General features: G+C 49.8%; 7 protein-coding genes across 7 annotated transcripts; 4 read left to right on the top strand and 3 right to left on the bottom strand.

The window, feature by feature from the left end:
- Positions 1-323: 323 nt before the first annotated feature.
- Positions 324-3,626, bottom strand: PHATRDRAFT_33660 (predicted protein; the record flags this gene model as incomplete). The annotated part of the gene is made up of 2 exons (XM_002178118.1): positions 324-447; positions 2,989-3,626. 2 exons carry the CDS (start codon positions 3,624-3,626, stop codon positions 324-326), a joined length of 762 nt encoding a protein of 253 aa, XP_002178154.1.
- A 540-nt stretch (positions 3,627-4,166) lies between these two features.
- Positions 4,167-4,511, top strand: PHATRDRAFT_11032 (predicted protein; the record flags this gene model as incomplete). The annotated part of the gene is made up of 1 exon (XM_002178383.1): positions 4,167-4,511. A coding segment is annotated over one exon (345 nt), but the record flags the coding sequence as incomplete, so codon positions are not given.
- A 487-nt stretch (positions 4,512-4,998) lies between these two features.
- Positions 4,999-6,141, bottom strand: PHATRDRAFT_33658 (predicted protein; the record flags this gene model as incomplete). The annotated part of the gene is made up of 1 exon (XM_002178117.1): positions 4,999-6,141. One exon carries the CDS (start codon positions 6,139-6,141, stop codon positions 4,999-5,001), a length of 1,143 nt encoding a protein of 380 aa, XP_002178153.1.
- Positions 6,142-6,498: 357 nt separating this feature from the next.
- PHATRDRAFT_44260 (predicted protein) lies at positions 6,499-8,124 on the top strand. Its single transcript, XM_002178382.1, has 2 exons — positions 6,499-7,677; positions 7,716-8,124. The coding sequence occupies exons 1-2, from the start codon at positions 6,828-6,830 to the stop codon at positions 7,970-7,972; spliced, it is 1,107 nt and encodes a 368-aa protein (XP_002178418.1). The 5' UTR covers positions 6,499-6,827; the 3' UTR covers positions 7,973-8,124.
- On the bottom strand, positions 8,091-10,405 carry PHATRDRAFT_44259 (predicted protein). Its single transcript, XM_002178116.1, has one exon. It carries the CDS (start codon positions 10,303-10,305, stop codon positions 8,128-8,130), a length of 2,178 nt encoding a protein of 725 aa, XP_002178152.1. The 5' UTR covers positions 10,306-10,405; the 3' UTR covers positions 8,091-8,127.
- Positions 10,406-11,431: 1,026 nt separating this feature from the next.
- On the top strand, positions 11,432-13,687 carry PHATRDRAFT_44258 (predicted protein; the record flags this gene model as incomplete). Its single annotated transcript, XM_002178381.1, has 1 exon — positions 11,432-13,687. One exon carries the CDS (start codon positions 11,432-11,434, stop codon positions 12,593-12,595), a length of 1,164 nt encoding a protein of 387 aa, XP_002178417.1. The 3' UTR covers positions 12,596-13,687.
- A 1,059-nt stretch (positions 13,688-14,746) lies between these two features.
- PHATRDRAFT_44256 (predicted protein) lies at positions 14,747-16,879 on the top strand. Its single transcript, XM_002178380.1, has 2 exons — positions 14,747-15,375; positions 15,445-16,879. The coding sequence occupies exons 1-2, from the start codon at positions 14,853-14,855 to the stop codon at positions 16,545-16,547; spliced, it is 1,626 nt and encodes a 541-aa protein (XP_002178416.1). The 5' UTR covers positions 14,747-14,852; the 3' UTR covers positions 16,548-16,879.
- Position 16,880: the final 1 nt, after the last annotated feature.

Below are 16,880 nucleotides of genomic sequence, written 5' to 3'. Positions count from 1 at the left end.
TAGAGAGATTCTCAAATAGGCAGGGACCAAATGGCACTAGAAGTAAGTAGGGAAAATTCAATCGTTGAAATACGGATTTTCCGGATCGTCATTGACGTAAATATCGTCATCGTCGGATTCGTCGATAGATGGTTGGTGGGCGGCCGAGTTTGGGTCCGCGTGGTGGGAATTGGCTGCGGAAGCTTGGTAATACGTTCGGGAACAGCGAACGATGGCCTTGCCCACGCGTCCGATCCAATCATCCTTTTCTGTTTCCGTGTCGGCGTAGAGGAGGTACGTAGTTTCGGGGGTGGATATTTCGAAACTGTGTCGTTTGCGGGCTTTCAAATCGGCGGATTTGACCGTGGTACAGGTAGCCAAGTCCACAAATCCGTGCGGGGCGGCGTATTCGTTTTTGGCGAAGAAAAGCTTACTGCCTTTGAGGATAAAGTACCGGCGACGCCATTCCTAGAAAAAAGGGGTAGAAGTTAGAACGGAAAAACAATACCAAAACAAAAACAGAATGGCCTGGTGGATTGTTATCACGTTGCCACACGGCAGTGCTGTTCTGTATTCGCACACAATCGTATATTATCCGTGCGTACAGTTTTGCGGGAGGAACGTACCTTAAACCAGGTACTCTGTTTGGTGAGCCATCCTTCGTATTCGGCGTCGGAGGTGTCGTAGATAATATTGGTTTGTGGATCGACAAAAGGTGGCCGAGAAAGACGGGGATTTCGGGAAGCCGGAGCCGTCCCAGACGGACGTGCCGCCAATGGTGGATACGAGGGAGCGGGTTGTGATTGTGTTTGTTGCTGCTGATACTGTACCGGCTGCTGTTGCTGTGCTTGCCATTGCTGCTGTGGATAGTACGGCTGAGGCTGTGATTGGAGTTGTTGCTGTTGTTGTGTCGGAGGTGGATACGACTGGTTCCACGTCTGCTGTTGCTGCTGTTGTACTTGTTGCGTGGGAGGCGCTGTGGAATAGGCCGGCATCGGACTCGTATGTTGTTGCTGCTGTTGCTGCTGCTGCTGTGACGACGGAGGATTCCCGTAGGACGGCGAAGGGGATGCGTAACTCATGTCTGTTACTACTACTAAAGTTGGCACAAAGAAGAAAGCGGATACACACACACTCGGTAGATCCAGAGACAACAACACAAATTCTCAGAATGGCACCAGGTGTTCGGTCGTCCCGTGGGAAGACTTGGCGAGCTGGATGCGTGCGGTGCATTTTGCGAGCGGTAATCGTGTCTACTGTTCGAACCCCTCCCTCTCCGCCCCGCCCCACTTATTTACACTTTTCGTTTCGTGTACTTTCCTTGCAGAAAGGGTGAGACCGACCGATAGACTGATAGACTGACGGACAGTGAATGACCGACGGACAGTCATTCGCCCGTTTCCCAGCTGCGGACTGACGGTATCATGTACCGACAGTGAGAGCAGAGCACCCTTCGGTATCATCAGCACAAAGGAACCCGAAGCATTTTGCACACGTCGTGGATTTACTGCTAGGATTTTCGATTCCAGGTTCGCTCACAGAACGGTAAACTGTGGTTCGGGAAGCCGCCCAGGCTATTGTCGTATTCTTCGTTCCTCACAACGAACAGTAAGAACAGGAAGAATACGAAAGTACTCTTTCCTTATAAAGTCTTCCCTTCGCGAACCCCATCACCGTTTTTACAAAAGCAAACGAAACGAAGGAAGAATTCCCAGAGTGCTCGCGAACGATTATTACATAGTCCATCTCTTGTCACTTTTGCGTGTTGGCCAACACGATCGACCTTTCGTGATTTGTGATTGTTTTCCAACGTTCTTTGACAATTTTACCAAGTCTACGAACAGTTATTCCCAACATGACGCGATTGCCATCTCACAGTCAATCTCGACTCTGGCTCCATCAGTGCGTGTATCTGCTCATTGTCGTCGTCGCCGTCGTTTGGCGCGGCAGCGAGACCGGAGCTCGGTGGTCATCCGTCCAAGCCTTTTCAATCGTGACCGTACCGCAGCGGTCGTCACGGTTCCATTGCGCCACTCCTACCAACGGACGTGTCGTAACCGCACCCGCAACCGCAACAACCAGCCTCGCCAGTACCTCCACTCCGACTCCGCCAAGTGCCAGCAGCAGCAGTACCGACACCACTCCATCAACACCATCGCCCCGCTCCCAAACCACGTCGGACGGACCCGCAACGGTCGATTGGGACTGGCGCCGCGTCGCTAGTACGGCCTTTGCCACCAGTTCCAAGCCCATTATTCTCTTTGACGGCGTGTGCAATTTCTGTAACGCCGGAGTCAACCGCTGTCTCGATTGGGACGCGGCTGCCCACGACGGGGTCTTTCGCTACGCCAGTTTGCAGAGTCGCACCGGACAGGCCTTGCTACTCCAACACGGCAAACGCGCCAACGATATTTCCTCCATTGTTGTCGTCACGCCCACCCGGGCCTGGTTTGAATCGGACGCCGTCCTCTTTATCGCTACCCAGCTCGAAGGACTTCCACGAGTCCTCCGCGCCACGGCCAACCTGGCCCAGCGAATCGTGCCCCGCTGGACACGCGATGGTCTCTACCAAGTCGTCGCCAACAACCGGTACATCTTTGGGGAACAAGACCAAGCCGACGGGCCTTCCTGTCGACTCGATCTCGACGGCAATCTGCAAGCCCGATTCGTCGACGATCCCGAACTGTAAGACGCAGTACGAATGGCGAGCATACTAGACAAGTATGGCGCTCTCCTGTAGGTACCCGTCCCCCTTAACTTACAGTTAGAACTAACCCTCGCTTATCCGATACAAACACACACACTCTCATATATATATGTACACACACTCACGACACACACACAAACCAGTAGGTAAACGGCAACGACTATAGTTAGAATCCGGCTTGAATGGCGGGATCGACGGGAGCCATACCCGCCGGGTCGACGGGTGCTTCCATCATGGGAGGAGCCGCCGCCTGGTAAGCGGCAGCCGCCGCGGCTTGCTGTGCCATCAATTGCGCCGGAGACGGTTCCTCCTTGGGTTCCAGAATGGTCACCACATCATCCAACGGAATCTTGGGACCCATTTGTCCCTTGGGATCTTGCGGAAGCATGATAGAGACCTTAATTCCAATGACTCCTTGTCGCATGAGAACGTGACGAACGGCGGAATCGGTGTAGACTTGTCCGGCGTGTCCCGTCTTGATCATGTATCCGTCACCGAACTTCATGCCCTTTGCACGCTGTCCACGCAGTTTTCCAGTCACCACGACTTCACACCCCTTGGCCTGGGCTTCCATGACGAATCGCACGACACCGTAGCACGCACGACGCACCGCCAATCCTCCGAGAAGCTTGAACTTGAGCGATTCCGCCTGCGCTTGCGCACACAGTCCGCGGTTCTGCACACGCTCCGCGTACAACTCCACGGCACCGTCGGCAAAGTTGAAGCGCTTCTGCACCACCGAAGTAAGTTCCCGAATGCGGCGATTGTTCTCACCGAGCACGTTCTGTGTGCGGGTCGCGCGGATAATCAACTCGGTACGGTGCGGCGTCGTGCGGACTTCCACTCCGGCGTACCCTTCTTCGGCGAGTTCCGCCGTCAACAACTCGTTCAGTTCGGCGTAAAAGACACCGTCCGCGACAAACTTGCGCTTGACGCTCATGCGTTTGTTCCCACGGTGAGTCATGATGACGGGTTGGATGGACAAGTTCTTCCTTTGTGGTGTGTTATAGCCGGTGCGGTATGGTGCACAAGGTACGACAAGCCCGAGCGAGGGGTGCGAGCTTCGACGCGCTCTACATCCACTCTCGGTCCTTACAGACTGGGGTGACCTACTTTTTTTAGTAAACAGGTAACCCAAAAACCCGTAGGTGCAATCAGACTCTCCGGGTTTTTCAAAGAACTGCATTAGCGTTTACCACTTTTCGGTCTACTCGAAACTACGGGAAATTACCCTTGCGGTTTCACAGTCGACGCTGCGGCACTCGCTGTTGGTACGAATGTTACCACCCACCGCCTACTAGTAAAATAGTCGTTCCATCTCGGTGCCCCTGTCCTCTCTGTCTGAACGGTAGAAATTCCAGGAAGTTGTTCCGGTCCATTGTTCTACGTGCAACACTTTGGACACACTCACTCACTCACTCACTCACTGACAAACCACTGACATATCTTTTCCAAAGAAAGAACGTTCGCATATAGAATCATGAAATACTCGCAATCGGTCACATCCAGTCGTCGCAAGAACCGCAAGGCTCACTTTGGAGCGCACAGCGAGGCTCGCCGCAAGCTCATGAGCGCTAGTCTGAGTAAGGAACTCCAAGCCCGGCACGGCGTTCGTTCCATGGCGGTCCGTAAAGACGATGAAGTTATGGTGGTGCGAGGAACGTACAAATCGCGGGAAGGAAAAATTATTGGCTGCTTTCGTAAGAAGTTTGTCATTCACGTCGAGCGCCTGACGCGGGAGAAGGTCACTGGTGCGCAAGTGCACGTCGGAATCCCGGCATCGAACGTCGTCATCACCAAACTCAAGTTGGACAAGGACCGCAAGGCCAAATTGGAAGCCAAGAGCAAAAATAAGGCGGCTGCCAAGAAGGAAGATGCCACCATGAGTAACGTGGACTAAACTCTAAAACCATGTCAATTCGGAGCCGCCAGGATTACTATTATAGCACCAACCTCCTTTCTCTACACATCAAGTACTGTCGTGGAGGAAAAACGTTGCTTGTGCTTGCTGCCTTTGTGTGCAGACGCAGTGCTGTCAGACATTTGCAGTGACACCTGATTCCGGGAGAGCCGACCACAGCTGCTGATCTTGCACGACTTAGCTGTGTCGTTTGCACCCACCATATTGGCCTCTGGAAACGCTGGTACGAGCAATCAACACCACATGCACTAGAAAACACACGGGCGTCTACGGATATATATGCAAAACACGCACACACACACACACACGCATATTCGTTCGTGCGCTTTCTACGATTGCAAATATTACCAAAGTGCTAGATCCGTACGGTTGCTCACTTTCAATGCTTCCATTACACGGTACCGAACCCCTTGTTGATCAACTTGCGTCGTTTGGGTTGTCGCTTTGCAGCCTCACGGCGTTGTTCTCGATTTTGAGTCATGGTCGTATCGAGCTGAATATCGCTGTCATCGTCGCCAGCTTCGTCGTCGTCACCGTACCAAAACCCATCCACACCTTCGTCGTCGTCTTCGTCAATGTCGTCAAATAAAATATCGTCGCTACTGTAAGCAGACGATGAAGAGGATGATGACACACTCGAAGCTGAGTTGCTGCTCCCGTTAATTTGTACGTGATCTGGTAACAGGTCCGGATCCAGCATTTTAATCATGGCCATTTCTTCCGGATCCATTATGACGATATCATCACGGATATGACCTTCGGCTTGTGTCAACCCGTTTTGGATGGCAGCTTCTTCCGCATCCGATGGTTGCTCTTTCCGCTTTTTAATGTACACTAGATTCTCGTCCGGTTTCCTTTGTCCCTGTTTCACCGTAACAGGTCGAGATTCCAGTTTTGCACCGTGACATTTTTCGATACACACGGTCGCATAAATGGCTTCGGTAAAGACGGCAAATCCGAAACCTTTCGATTTTCCCGTCTTCCAATCCCGAACGATCTTGCATTCGTTCAGCAAAACGGCGGGAGGCAGACCCATTTGCGCACTCAACCAAGTCTGCAATGCGGATTCGTCCATTGCAAAGGGCAAGTTGCCGACGAATACCTTGCAAGGGTTGACGTAACGCTTGGTCCCGACGCGACCAGCAGTTCGAACTCTTTCGAGATGCAAAGAGGAAATTTTACTGTCGGCCCCGAACGGTTGTGGTGAACGGTGCGTCGTGTGTTGCTCAGGGCCCGGCGTTTGACGTTCCTTACGGGTCGTTCCGGTATACGCAGCCTGCCGAAAGGCGGGTTGTGCAAATTTGGAGTGGGAAGCAGTATTCGTATTCTTCTTACTCTTGTTGCCATCAGACGTCGTGTACAAAATTGTGCTCGCGGTGGAAATTCTCTGAAAAGGAAAGGACTCGGCAAAGCGGGAGAATGGTAATATCGAGTGGTGTACCGTTGGAAGCCAAGCTCCCACGGTAGTCAAGGAGCTTAGAAGCACCGGTAACAGCGTCTTGCCTAAGGATCTACCAGCTCTTCTTCGTGTCATTCTAGGAAGTAGTCTTTTGCGTGTTGCTGTGCTGCTATGCCTTTGTGTGTAGGTAGTAGGTACAGGAGAGATCCGAAACGAGACGCTGTCGGAGACGAATTTGTTCTTTGGTTCATTCGCCGGGTGCAACGAGGCCTTCGTGATGATGGGAAACGCTCCTGTAGAGCTCTCTACTAGTTACAGAGTCGTGTCGTTGTTGATTGGCCTCGATAAGACGGATGGTCGGACAGGTCAGCGTTCAAACATCTCAACTGTCGCTACGACATGGAAGCGAGACAGACACAGTTTGCTTTGCGTGTCACCATTCTCTCGCGAACGCGAACACAAACCCGGTTTTCGTCTCAAAGGCCTTTTCTGGGATGGACCATGAGGACTGCGACGATAGAATCATCCCCGCGCACGTTCCATTCGGAATACGGTGAAGGATTAGAATTATTTTTCTCACGGCAATGCGAACACCACGAGGTTCGCCTGCGCACGTAAGCATCAAGGAGCGTACCACATTTTCCTGTTAGATCCTAATGTGGGGGAATGTAAGGTATCCATCCATCCATCCATCCAACATTTCGAACGAACACGAACGTTCGCGATCCTATTCACAAGCTGTACTCCGTACGGCGAACGTTTCTTCTGGATTCTTGACTGACTGATATTGGCTATTTCAACGACCATTAGAGAGACATCCTATGTTTTTGGATTTTCACGTGGGCGTGACACCCTGGCGGGAAACTTGGATTGCACGACGTCAGAAGCGGGTCAAGGGTGTGTGGGACGGAGCGCTAGAACGCCAATTCATCGTTCTGCGAGACCAACGCCGACTAACCTTTTTCCTGGACGGACCCATCCTTTCCACTCCCTATTCCCCCCGAGAGAACGATGTCAATGGCCAAACTTGCGAAAATCGACGAAATGTTCCGTACATTTTCTGTTTCCACGCCATGTTCTTGTCCGGCAACAATTTTCTACTAACGGACCCACCGGAGGACTATGTTTTGGTCTGCATCAATCGGCCCGGATACTTTGGCTCCGATCCAGCACCACCCACCTACACGTACGAAACTTTTGCTGATGATGTCAAGGAGCTTGCTGACTACTTACGCATCGATTGCTTTAGCGTGGCTGGTCATTCCAGTGGTGGTCCGTGCGCGTTGGCATGCGCGGCTCATATAGGTCCGAAACGGATCGTCTCGGTCGGCATTCTGTCGGGAGACCCCGAGTATGCGCACGAAGGCATACCGAACAAGTCCGATCGAAACGCATTTTTGCTGGGAAAGTTCTTGCCCAACCTTTTACTATTTTTACCTTGTATTCCACTTTGCCGACAAGCGCGCTTGGGACTCATCAACGACTATCGTCTAGAGACAAGTTCCTACAGTTTCCGTACCGAGGACGTTTTACAGCCGGCGCTGGTGTACGTGGGAGAAGACGACCAGGTCATGCCGCTGGAAGTTTCAAGGCACGTTCACGAACGGCTGGACAATTCCACCTATCGGATTGTACCTAATATTGGTCACATGGGACTGCTCCGCGACGAAGGTATGTGCATAGCTCTCTGACGTACGAATGGCTGCAAGTTCGAGATGCGATGTCTCTCAGTGTTCGTGCCCTACCGCAATCTCTCTCACAAACTGTTTCCCGCCGTCACACCACAGTTCTTGAAGATTTTTTTGAAAATTTGTTGGCCTTGGCCGATCATAATCTTGAACCGGCGGATGAAGTGGTGGAACCGCTTACACCTTCGAGAATATTGGACGACGTGATGGATATTGAACTAGTATCGTCTACAAACCCGTCGAGTCGAAGTTCGCAAGTGCACCATCGCGTTGTGTAAAAGATTAGGAACAAGGTCGAGGCTGCGGCGTATTAGCGACGTAACTCAGGATACTCCGCAGAGTTAGGGATACGAGCAGGCAAACGCACTGAACGGGTGAATGGCGATATCTTAAATTGACGTGTGTAACTGTAAAGAAGAAATATTTTTTACTCTTATTTTGGTCGAGGCATGAAGTCGGGCTCTTGGTACGATTCGATTCCTTTTATAAAAGCTTCTAGCTGGTCGTTGCTTTCCCGACCTTTGGCCCATTCAACAGCTGCTAGTCGCTGCGCAGGCCCGGTCATATCCGCAAATAGCAGCATGTAGTGGGCAGGGGCGACCCGAAAGAATGGCTTGATTCGGCCGCTATTGAGCTGGTAAGGAACAAATAAGGAAGCCAAGGCCAGCTGCTCAAAGTATGCCTGCTTGTCGAAGGCAACATGGGGTATCCCGCAGCTATACTTCTTCAGTTTACGAAAGATACCGTAAACCTGCTTTCCCGCGGCATCAGACCGCAGCGTCTCGGCTTGAACAAAGCCGAAATGGACAGGCTTGTATGATTGCAGCTCGTATCGGACTTTGCCGTCCGATAGACTTACAACACCGAATCCATCGTCACGTACTCTAGCCATGTCCACTCGGAGTCTAGTATCGCGAAGCTCATTCATATGGTCGATTACTTCCGGCAAGCTTTCCTTATCGAGAGGCTCGATTCCAAATAAAGCGTTAAAAACTCGCAGCAGATTCTTGAGGGGACTGGCAATGTTGGTCTGCTGCTTTTCACGTCGGTATCTAATCAGGACATCGCCATCTCGACCATCGTTGAGTCCTGTAGTCGTATCAATCCATTCTACAGCCGTTTCTTGACTGGTGCTATCCTGAGGACTAACATGTCTCTGATAAAACTGAAGCAGCTTTGGGTTCATATTGGGATAGTAGGCCGCGCGAAGCAATTTTAGAAGTCCATGATCAAACATGCCTGTGTTCGGATTGTAAAGGAGCTGATTCAAAAAGTTCCGTAACGCTGTTTCTCCACAATCAGGGAATTCACTGTAGGCTGCCCAAGTGATGTAGGAGAAAGGGACAATTGTCGGTCGACGAATTACGCCCGGTTGGCCAATAACAACGATAGCGGCAGCTTCAGTATCTCCCGCGGACCACTCCTGCACCCGCGGAAGTTTTCTGACGCTGGAGTCTAAGGTGCAGTCGCTTTCTTGCTTCAGCAAGTCTCCTCTTTCTCCAGCTGGACGTATAAGGACTCCCATTCGTTCCATAACCTCGAAGTATTCTTCTAGGAAATGAATTCCATCGTACTTCCGCCACATATAGGCAAGTAGAACAGCAGCGGTGGTGTACTTTGGAAGACAACTTGGGTTCGCCGACTCCAAGTCATATCTTAAAAACGAACTGGCCAGAGCAGTCACATAAGCTTCGCGACCACTCTTCTCTTGCTCTACCATCTGCTCTGCTCGTTGCAAGTTTTTGCGCGCAAGCTTGAAATCTAGACTCGTGACAATTTGGGACCTCAAATCTGCAACTTTTTTTTCCGCACTTTTCATGGTGATCTCTATTTCGGAAATTGTTTTCTGAATGGCTTGTTTGTCTTTGAATTTTTCTAATTGCTTCTTGAGACGCTTGACTTTGTGACGCGATGCCTTAATGACATCCCCTTCTAACATCTTGATCTCATCTCGCACAGGTTGCGACTCTTCATCTCTTCGGCGAAGATGATTGAGATTTTGCTGAGCTTTCACACTATCTTCTATCAGTTCCTTTCGCTCCAATTGGTAGTCAGGATGATTCACAGTCTGCTGAAGTAGCTCGTTGACCAAAAACGCCATTGCTTCTTGATGAGGCATTTCCTCCAACCGATGCTTCAGACTTTCAAATTTTTCGATTAAAAGCCCAATTATACTAGCGGATAAATGGGCACCAGGCTCACTTCCGAGGTGCGTCGGCTGTACATCACCTCCTGGAAGCTGATGAAAAAGACTTCGTATCAAAGCAACAGCGGGCTCAGCGTCGGCGTTTCCGTATCGATACAGGTTATCTACCATGTTGTTGTAGCTAAAGAGTAAGCCATACAGAGGGGAGTATCGACGATACGACGGCTCAAAAAACTCGTGGAATCCCTCGAGCTCGGCCACTGGAATTCCGGACGAATAGAAGGCACGTCGTCGGAAAACATCACGGTTCGACACTCTACTGTCCTTTTTGCTTAGTGGCTTCAAAAATCTTCTGTACCACACGTCCTTGTACGATCTCGCAGCTCCTTTCACTGTGGCGAACGAAGATTGGCTCTTATTATCCAAATCATTCTTAAAAGGGACCTGAATTTGAAAGAAGCCCATGATTGGTATTCGATGTGAAAGTTACTTTGCGATTGCTGTTTCAGATTACTGATATCGTTCTGATTTCGTTGGGTGCAGAATATGCGAACCAGGTGTCATCTGATGAATTTGTGAGCTCGGCTCCACTCTGGATGGGATTGTGTGAGGCTTTAATGCAAGGAATTCGAAGGAATTCTATATTGTTCATGAGTCGTCGCTTGTGAAGCGAAAGCGAACTACGACACGTAAAAGGAAGTTGTTGGTTAATTTTTAAACCAACCCGAACCGGTGTAAGAAATTAAGAACAAAAGACGGAAAAACATCTCGCTTATATATAAGGAGGGGTTGTCGACAGGGCATCGTACAATATATGTAATTTCTCTGGATGATGTCTGACGTTTGGTGCATCCATTGTTGAGAGACAAATTTAAATTGCCCCCATCACGACCAAGAGGAACGACGAAAATCTAAGATTTTTTCACTTACATCACAGGGGACCCCTCAAATTCTTACAAACTACTGCCTAATCTCTTGGATTGTCGAAGTACCTTGACTTGCGTCCTGGCGAACCGCAGGACGTCTCGGCAGACTATAGACGCTATGGCCTTGCATTGAAACTTTCAGTTATCACGAAGTGCGGCTGACTCTTTCTTGCATGACTTTATTTTTATGCTCTAGACAATACAACAACGAAGCGCATACGAAGAGCAATGTGCTTCATTTCTCCATCGACACAGCTATCGAAAGAAAATTGGTGTGTCTCGTTTCATTTGATAACAACTTCTCTGTCAAAATGGCCTGTCTCCATAATTCATGTCCCAAGACAGCGATATTTCATATTTTTTAATCATGCCTTAGATTAATATGTCCCACTGTGAAGCAGGCGATATTACATATTTTTCAACAGGCGATGGATAGACTGAAAATTTATCCCATTGTGAAGCTTTCTGCCTTCCAATTCCCCTTGGATGCGTCGTAGCACAAACCACGGAGTTAGAGAAAACGAAGTCTTGCAGGTAACATTAATGTAAAGAAAAACTCTTGTTCCCCTCTTTTCCGTTATCACACTAAGGCTCCAGGAGACTTCCTTCAATCTTACATTTGAATTACAGAGCGAAACACAAGGACGGTCTCTCGAGTCATACACATGGTGTGTACAAATACTGGAGAACTCATCACGAAGAAGGAAGGTGGTCGCTCATCCAGTTCTTTCGAAATTGTTGATGCGCACCATCATTTTCTAGATACCAACGAAAATTCCTTCCAGAGCTTTTTGGCTCGTTTTGTTCCCCACACGGCATACTTACCAGACGACTACCATCGTGATGTGATACAACCCTTGTGGCAAGAAAAACGGATCAAGATTGTGGGATCGGTTCACGTTGAATGCATGCCAGATGATGGTGTATCCGAAGTGGCTTGGGTAGAAAGTATCACGGACTCACAAGCACCAGAAGCCCAGCTACCTACAAGGGACAAGCCTGTTGCGCTCAATTTTTCTGAGAATACCGTCTCCATCCCGAACGGACCCGTAGTCCAAGCCATTGTAGCCTCGGTGGATCTAACGCAATCCGATGTACAACAGACTTTGCATCAACTGAAGCAGGCCTCTCCCAAAGTCCGTGGTGTCCGGTGGATTCTGGATTGCGTCGGTCCCTACCAGCCGAAAACTGCCACACACGTGGCAACGCTACGACACGATGGCGAGGACTACCTAGACCACGATGGAAACAGCAAAGGGAAGGCGTTTGCATTCGAACGTGGCTTTGCACAATTGGCGACCCACGGAATGAGTTTTGATCTGCAATGTGCGCCTACGCAGTTACCAGCTGCTGCCGCCTTGTGTGCCAGACACCCTAACGTACCCGTGTGCGTGGACCATTTGGGTAAACCAAGGGCCTTGTTAGGTTTGGACAATTGTAAGATTATGTCTGAAAATTCCTCTACTCCAGACGCTGACGAACTCCAGCGTTGGCGAGAAGGGATGCACGCGTTGGCCTCATTGCCGCAGGTGTACGTCAAGTTATCTATGTTGGGGTACGCTGTTCCGGGATGGATACAGACTCCAGAACGTGTAGCCTTAGTTAAGTCTTTGGTGCGAGAAATAGTGGAGCTATTTGGTCCCTCTCGTTGTATGTTTGCATTTAACTGGTGGAAAGACGGCCCAACTTCTGATGCAGATGGAATGAGTACTGTTGGCCCAAATCCGGTCGAACTGGTGGAGTACATGAGTGAGTGGCTGAGTGACTATTCGGAAGCCGAGCGGAAAGACATATTCTCTGGAACTGCACGAAGGTTCTATCGATTCTAGAACGAGCACGAGAGTGCTAAATGAAGAGGCCGTTGATGCAGAAGCTATAACAAGTGAATATTGACAAAACCAGTCTCTATGTAACATTAGAAAAGAAAAGAGTGCGCTAGATGAGTTCGGCCGACATCCCCGCATGTATTGACGAACCCTTTCGACACCCCAGTTTTACAATGATGCCGTCGTAGCTCGAAGTTAATGGAAATTTTTTAGCTCGGGGTAAGGCGGCCCTGTTCGCTCTGCGCATCGTCAAGTTCGGGTACGATCACAACTCGTGGAAGATTGGGGAAGGCAATCTTCACGTTCTCATCGTCTAACAAGTCGTCGTTGTCATCAAACTCCACGGCTTCTAGAGGTTCGCCATACGCCATCAACAAGGCCTCAAGTTCGGCGACTGATCGCCTGAGCTCTGAGACTTCCTTCTGTACCAAGGAAACCGTTTCGAGCGCGAGTTTATCATCCGGGGGCAAGTCGAGCCGTTTCCGCTTGGAAAGTTTTGCAAAATTGGCTTGAAGTTGGGCCGACATGGTGACGGAGGCGTGACCGCGTTTGGTGCTGTTAATTGGAAAGTGTGCCGGCTGGGGATCTCTGCAAGCATCGTGTCTCGTGTTTGCGTCACCGCCGGTCTCGTCTTCGGTACAGTACGAAACTGGAGAAGCTTTGGATTGCATGTTTGTCATGCAAGTTTAGCCAAAAGCGCAAGCAAAATGGAATGATACAAGTAGGAATGTGGTGGTTGGGAGGATGTAATATCGAGGCAAGGTAAAGGTTAAATGAATGAAGAAGGTAGACTGGGGTGAAGCGAAGAGGGAAGGTTTGAACCAGCGGTGTTTTACCAACTGGTTAGGAACAATTTACTTGAGTAAAGCAGAGTCAAGCCACAGGATAAATATATTCACTCAAGAATCGCAAAGGAGCTATCTGTCACTCCTGATCCAGAAGTTGCGGTGACCGGGTTGACGCCGAAGCACTGGACGTGGCAGAATCTACTTTCTAACAAGATTGCAAATTCGCGTGAGATACAAAGTATGCCTGGTTGCAAAACATTACTTCTCCCTGAATCGAATCGTCTCGTTGAAACTGCGCTGCACACAATCAGAACGGCAAATAGTGCGATGAACAAAAAGGCCAAACGCAAAACCAGAAAACCCAAAATACGAAAAATGCACATCCTAGCGAGACGTCTTCAAGGCATCTGTTTGAAGTAGCCCGGAGATATAAAATCTTCGCTCTCCGGGTCTGTAAAAATAGCCACTGACATGACCATGCACGCGCTCCGCTACTAATTACGGTTTCCAGTGAGCTTACCTTGCGATAGAAACGAACCAGTCTTGTCGTAGACAGGCAGGCAGATTAATGTTAGCCACGACGGAAAGCAGAAGAAAACGGCAATCACGACGAAAATGTACGACACGCAATCGCTGCTTATCTCAAATGAGGCGCGATCTGGCCGTAGCTTTTCGAAGTGAATACACTACAACAACTGGCTTGTTGTAATGGCAATGGCGTTTTGCGAAACGAATTGACTGTGAACCGACAGAAAGGCTCACAACAAAAAGGCGATGCTCTTGGGGCGTTGCACGAAAGATTTTGGGTTGCTGAGACACAAAAAGGTTTGGGAAAAATGTCCTCGGTAGAGTGGATGCTGTGACGAACGCAACAGAATGGCCGCGGACGTCCTTGTGTCGACCCGCCGGGAAGTGCCAGTGGACTGTTTCTCTCTTTCTGACGTATGCGATTCTCCAAATTTCAATGCGAACTTCTTTATGAAATTGAAAGTTAGATTCGAATTCGCTCAAATTTTAGAATTACTACTTTTTGAATTGTAAATTCAAAGTCTCCAGAACCGTTTTTTCTATCGAAACTCGTCAATCGCTGGCTCACGTCAATGTCGTCACAATCGTCACTCCGTTCGTCATAGTTGACACCGAAAACATCACTTTCCGACATTTGCGGTTTGCGGCATGCGCCCAATGCCAGCGCGACGGTTTACGGCCGCATCACCGGTTTCGTGTGCTTTGGGCGTTCTGCGAATTTCCGAAGTTCAATACCGGTCGAAGCGGTATCCTCACGCTGATTTGCCGCGAAGCGTTCACTTAGGGCCATCCATCCATCCATCCTCAATGCCAAATAACCGCGCAATCGGAAAACAAATCGAAAGCTGTCGACTTTGCTGAGAGGACGATCGAACATCAAAGATAACTTCATAGTTGCGACAGTATCCAGCCGGCCGGTAGGCAGCTCTGTCTTCATCTGTAAGATGACGACTGCCTCTGCGGGAACAGAAACAACGGGAATTGGATCGCTGACCACCACACCAAGGCCTTTGCTACACACGGAAGCTTCCGAAACGCCACCACGTCTCGATCGTGTTGGCGGAGACGGGGTCCCGACTGCGTGCTCCGCTGCGGCGAAAACGCCCTGCGGGTTCGTGCCAGACCCGAATTTCACGAGTCCCCGGGTCGCGAGCCATTCTGTTTCTACGTCTATCCTACGTAGGGCTGGTACAAAAGATACCCTAGGCGCCACGTTCCCGGTGCCAGCACGGCACACCCCCCACCACCACGACCCTTTCGCCACTCCGAACACTGGTACTAGTACTATCGCTGCTGCTGCCAATGAACCAGACAAGGAAAAGGGCGATGATGGCATAATCGATGAATCATCCAGATTTGTGGTCACTGTTAGCGCTAATCGCGACAGCTCGGACAACGACTCCACTGGTAACCGCGGAGAAACTACCAGCAATTACAACGAGAGCATCACCAACTACGGGACGGAGCGTAAGCATAACTTCTCTTTCTCTAGACATCAGTTGGAACAACAAGCTTCCACTCTACTTCTTGATACAGGACAACCGCTTATCTCTACCAACAGCACGGAATCTCCAATCCAAACCACAGCTAATACACCTTTCACCAGTGCAAACTCGTCTGCATCTACAGTTGCAGAGTTAGTTCTACCGGCAAGCACCTATTTCAGCGCCCACGTCGCCGCCAACATTCACAAGGAACTTCGGAGCAGTGTTGGCGTTCAACAGAGCAGTAGACACAACGGGATCCTATCAATCTCTTTCGATAGCAAGAATCCTTCGGAAAGGGTATCAACCACCGTAGTACCGCGTTGTACTGGACCGGGAGGCCACGATCCTTCCAGCGTCGTAATGTCTATTCACAATCAATCATCTCCGAACGCGTCCTCGAGAGGCAAGAAGCGGCGGCCCTGCGGAACTACCGAGGGTCAAACATCAGGTCGCTGGACAGATCAAGAACACCAGACCTTTTTGATGGGTCTAGCCAAGTACGGACGGGAATGGAAAAAGGTAGCTTCGCACATTCCGTCCCGGTCTTCCGCGCAAGTTCGTTCGCACGCACAAAAGTATTTTGCCAAGTTACAGCGCGAAGAAGAAGAATTCATGCAAGCTCAAGAACAGCAGCAGCATCAACAACAACACGGGCATCCGGACGAAAATGTGCCAAACATGCTAGACGAAACAACCGTCACCACCTCTATCACTGGATCTGGATCGGAGGCCGCTTCATTATCTCAAGTGCTGCTCTCCGCTAACGTCCAGGCCAATGTGGAACGAATTCTTGCCAAGCCCGACACTGTTCAAGCCGAAGTTCAAGCTACCTTGGAACGTCTACGTCGTCGGTATCATGCACTTCAACGGCGTTTAGAACGAACCGAAAATCACAATGCCGTACTGAACAAGCACGCAGCCATTCAAGATTACAATAGTACCACCGATGACCACGAGGATGATGTTTCTCGCGAAAGCAGTACACTCAGCAGTTTGCAAAATGAAGAGCTGATTGCGGTTTCCGTTTTGCACGCGTCGTTGCCCCGCGGCGATCCAACTTCATCGGAACACACCTACAGCAAATACCATTACGAACCGCCTGGATCGCTGTCGTCTTGCTCGGACACCTCCAAACGAGCACGGTTTGAATAAGCGTGCAAACCAAGGCTTTTCCATCGAGTTTAACCCCAGCGAAAGTCATCCGTACCACGACCAGTCCAACACCATACAACAATTTTACCCTTTCTTGAACAAATCTTCTCACACACATGACGTGTAAATATCACATCGCACGACGAAGACCAATATCCGACCGGGATAACTCTTCTGTCATGCTCACAGTCAATCGTCTTTGTACTCCCACGCTGCACCATATTCCAATTCCGTGTACCACTCAACTTTTCTCATCTAGATCAATAACAACACTCTGTTGTCGGACAAATTAGCCATTAATCAGTACCATATAGTATTCCACTAATCATGATA

The sequence above is a fragment of the Phaeodactylum tricornutum genome, chromosome 4 (assembly GCF_000150955.2).
Source record: "Phaeodactylum tricornutum CCAP 1055/1 chromosome 4, whole genome shotgun sequence".
In the NCBI taxonomy this organism is placed as follows: domain Eukaryota; phylum Bacillariophyta; class Bacillariophyceae; order Surirellales; family Neidiaceae; genus Phaeodactylum; species Phaeodactylum tricornutum.
Note: the sequence above shows the minus strand (reverse complement) of the source record. Positions and strands in the feature narration are given on the sequence as shown.

Bases quoted from the DNA above. Each gene is read 5' to 3' on its own strand.
- PHATRDRAFT_44256 (XM_002178380.1), top strand. From the start codon at position 14,853: ATGACGACTGCCTCTGCGGGAACAGAAACAACGGGAATTGGATCGCTG. The intron at 15,376-15,444 runs GTAAGCATAACT...TTCTTGATACAG, and splicing joins CACCAACTACGGGACGGAGC to GACAACCGCTTATCTCTACC.
- PHATRDRAFT_44260 (XM_002178382.1), top strand. From the start codon at position 6,828: ATGTTTTTGGATTTTCACGTGGGCGTGACACCCTGGCGGGAAACTTGG. The intron at 7,678-7,715 runs GTATGTGCATAG...AATGGCTGCAAG, and splicing joins GGGACTGCTCCGCGACGAAG to TTCGAGATGCGATGTCTCTC.
- PHATRDRAFT_44259 (XM_002178116.1), bottom strand. From the start codon at position 10,305: ATGGGCTTCTTTCAAATTCAGGTCCCTTTTAAGAATGATTTGGATAAT.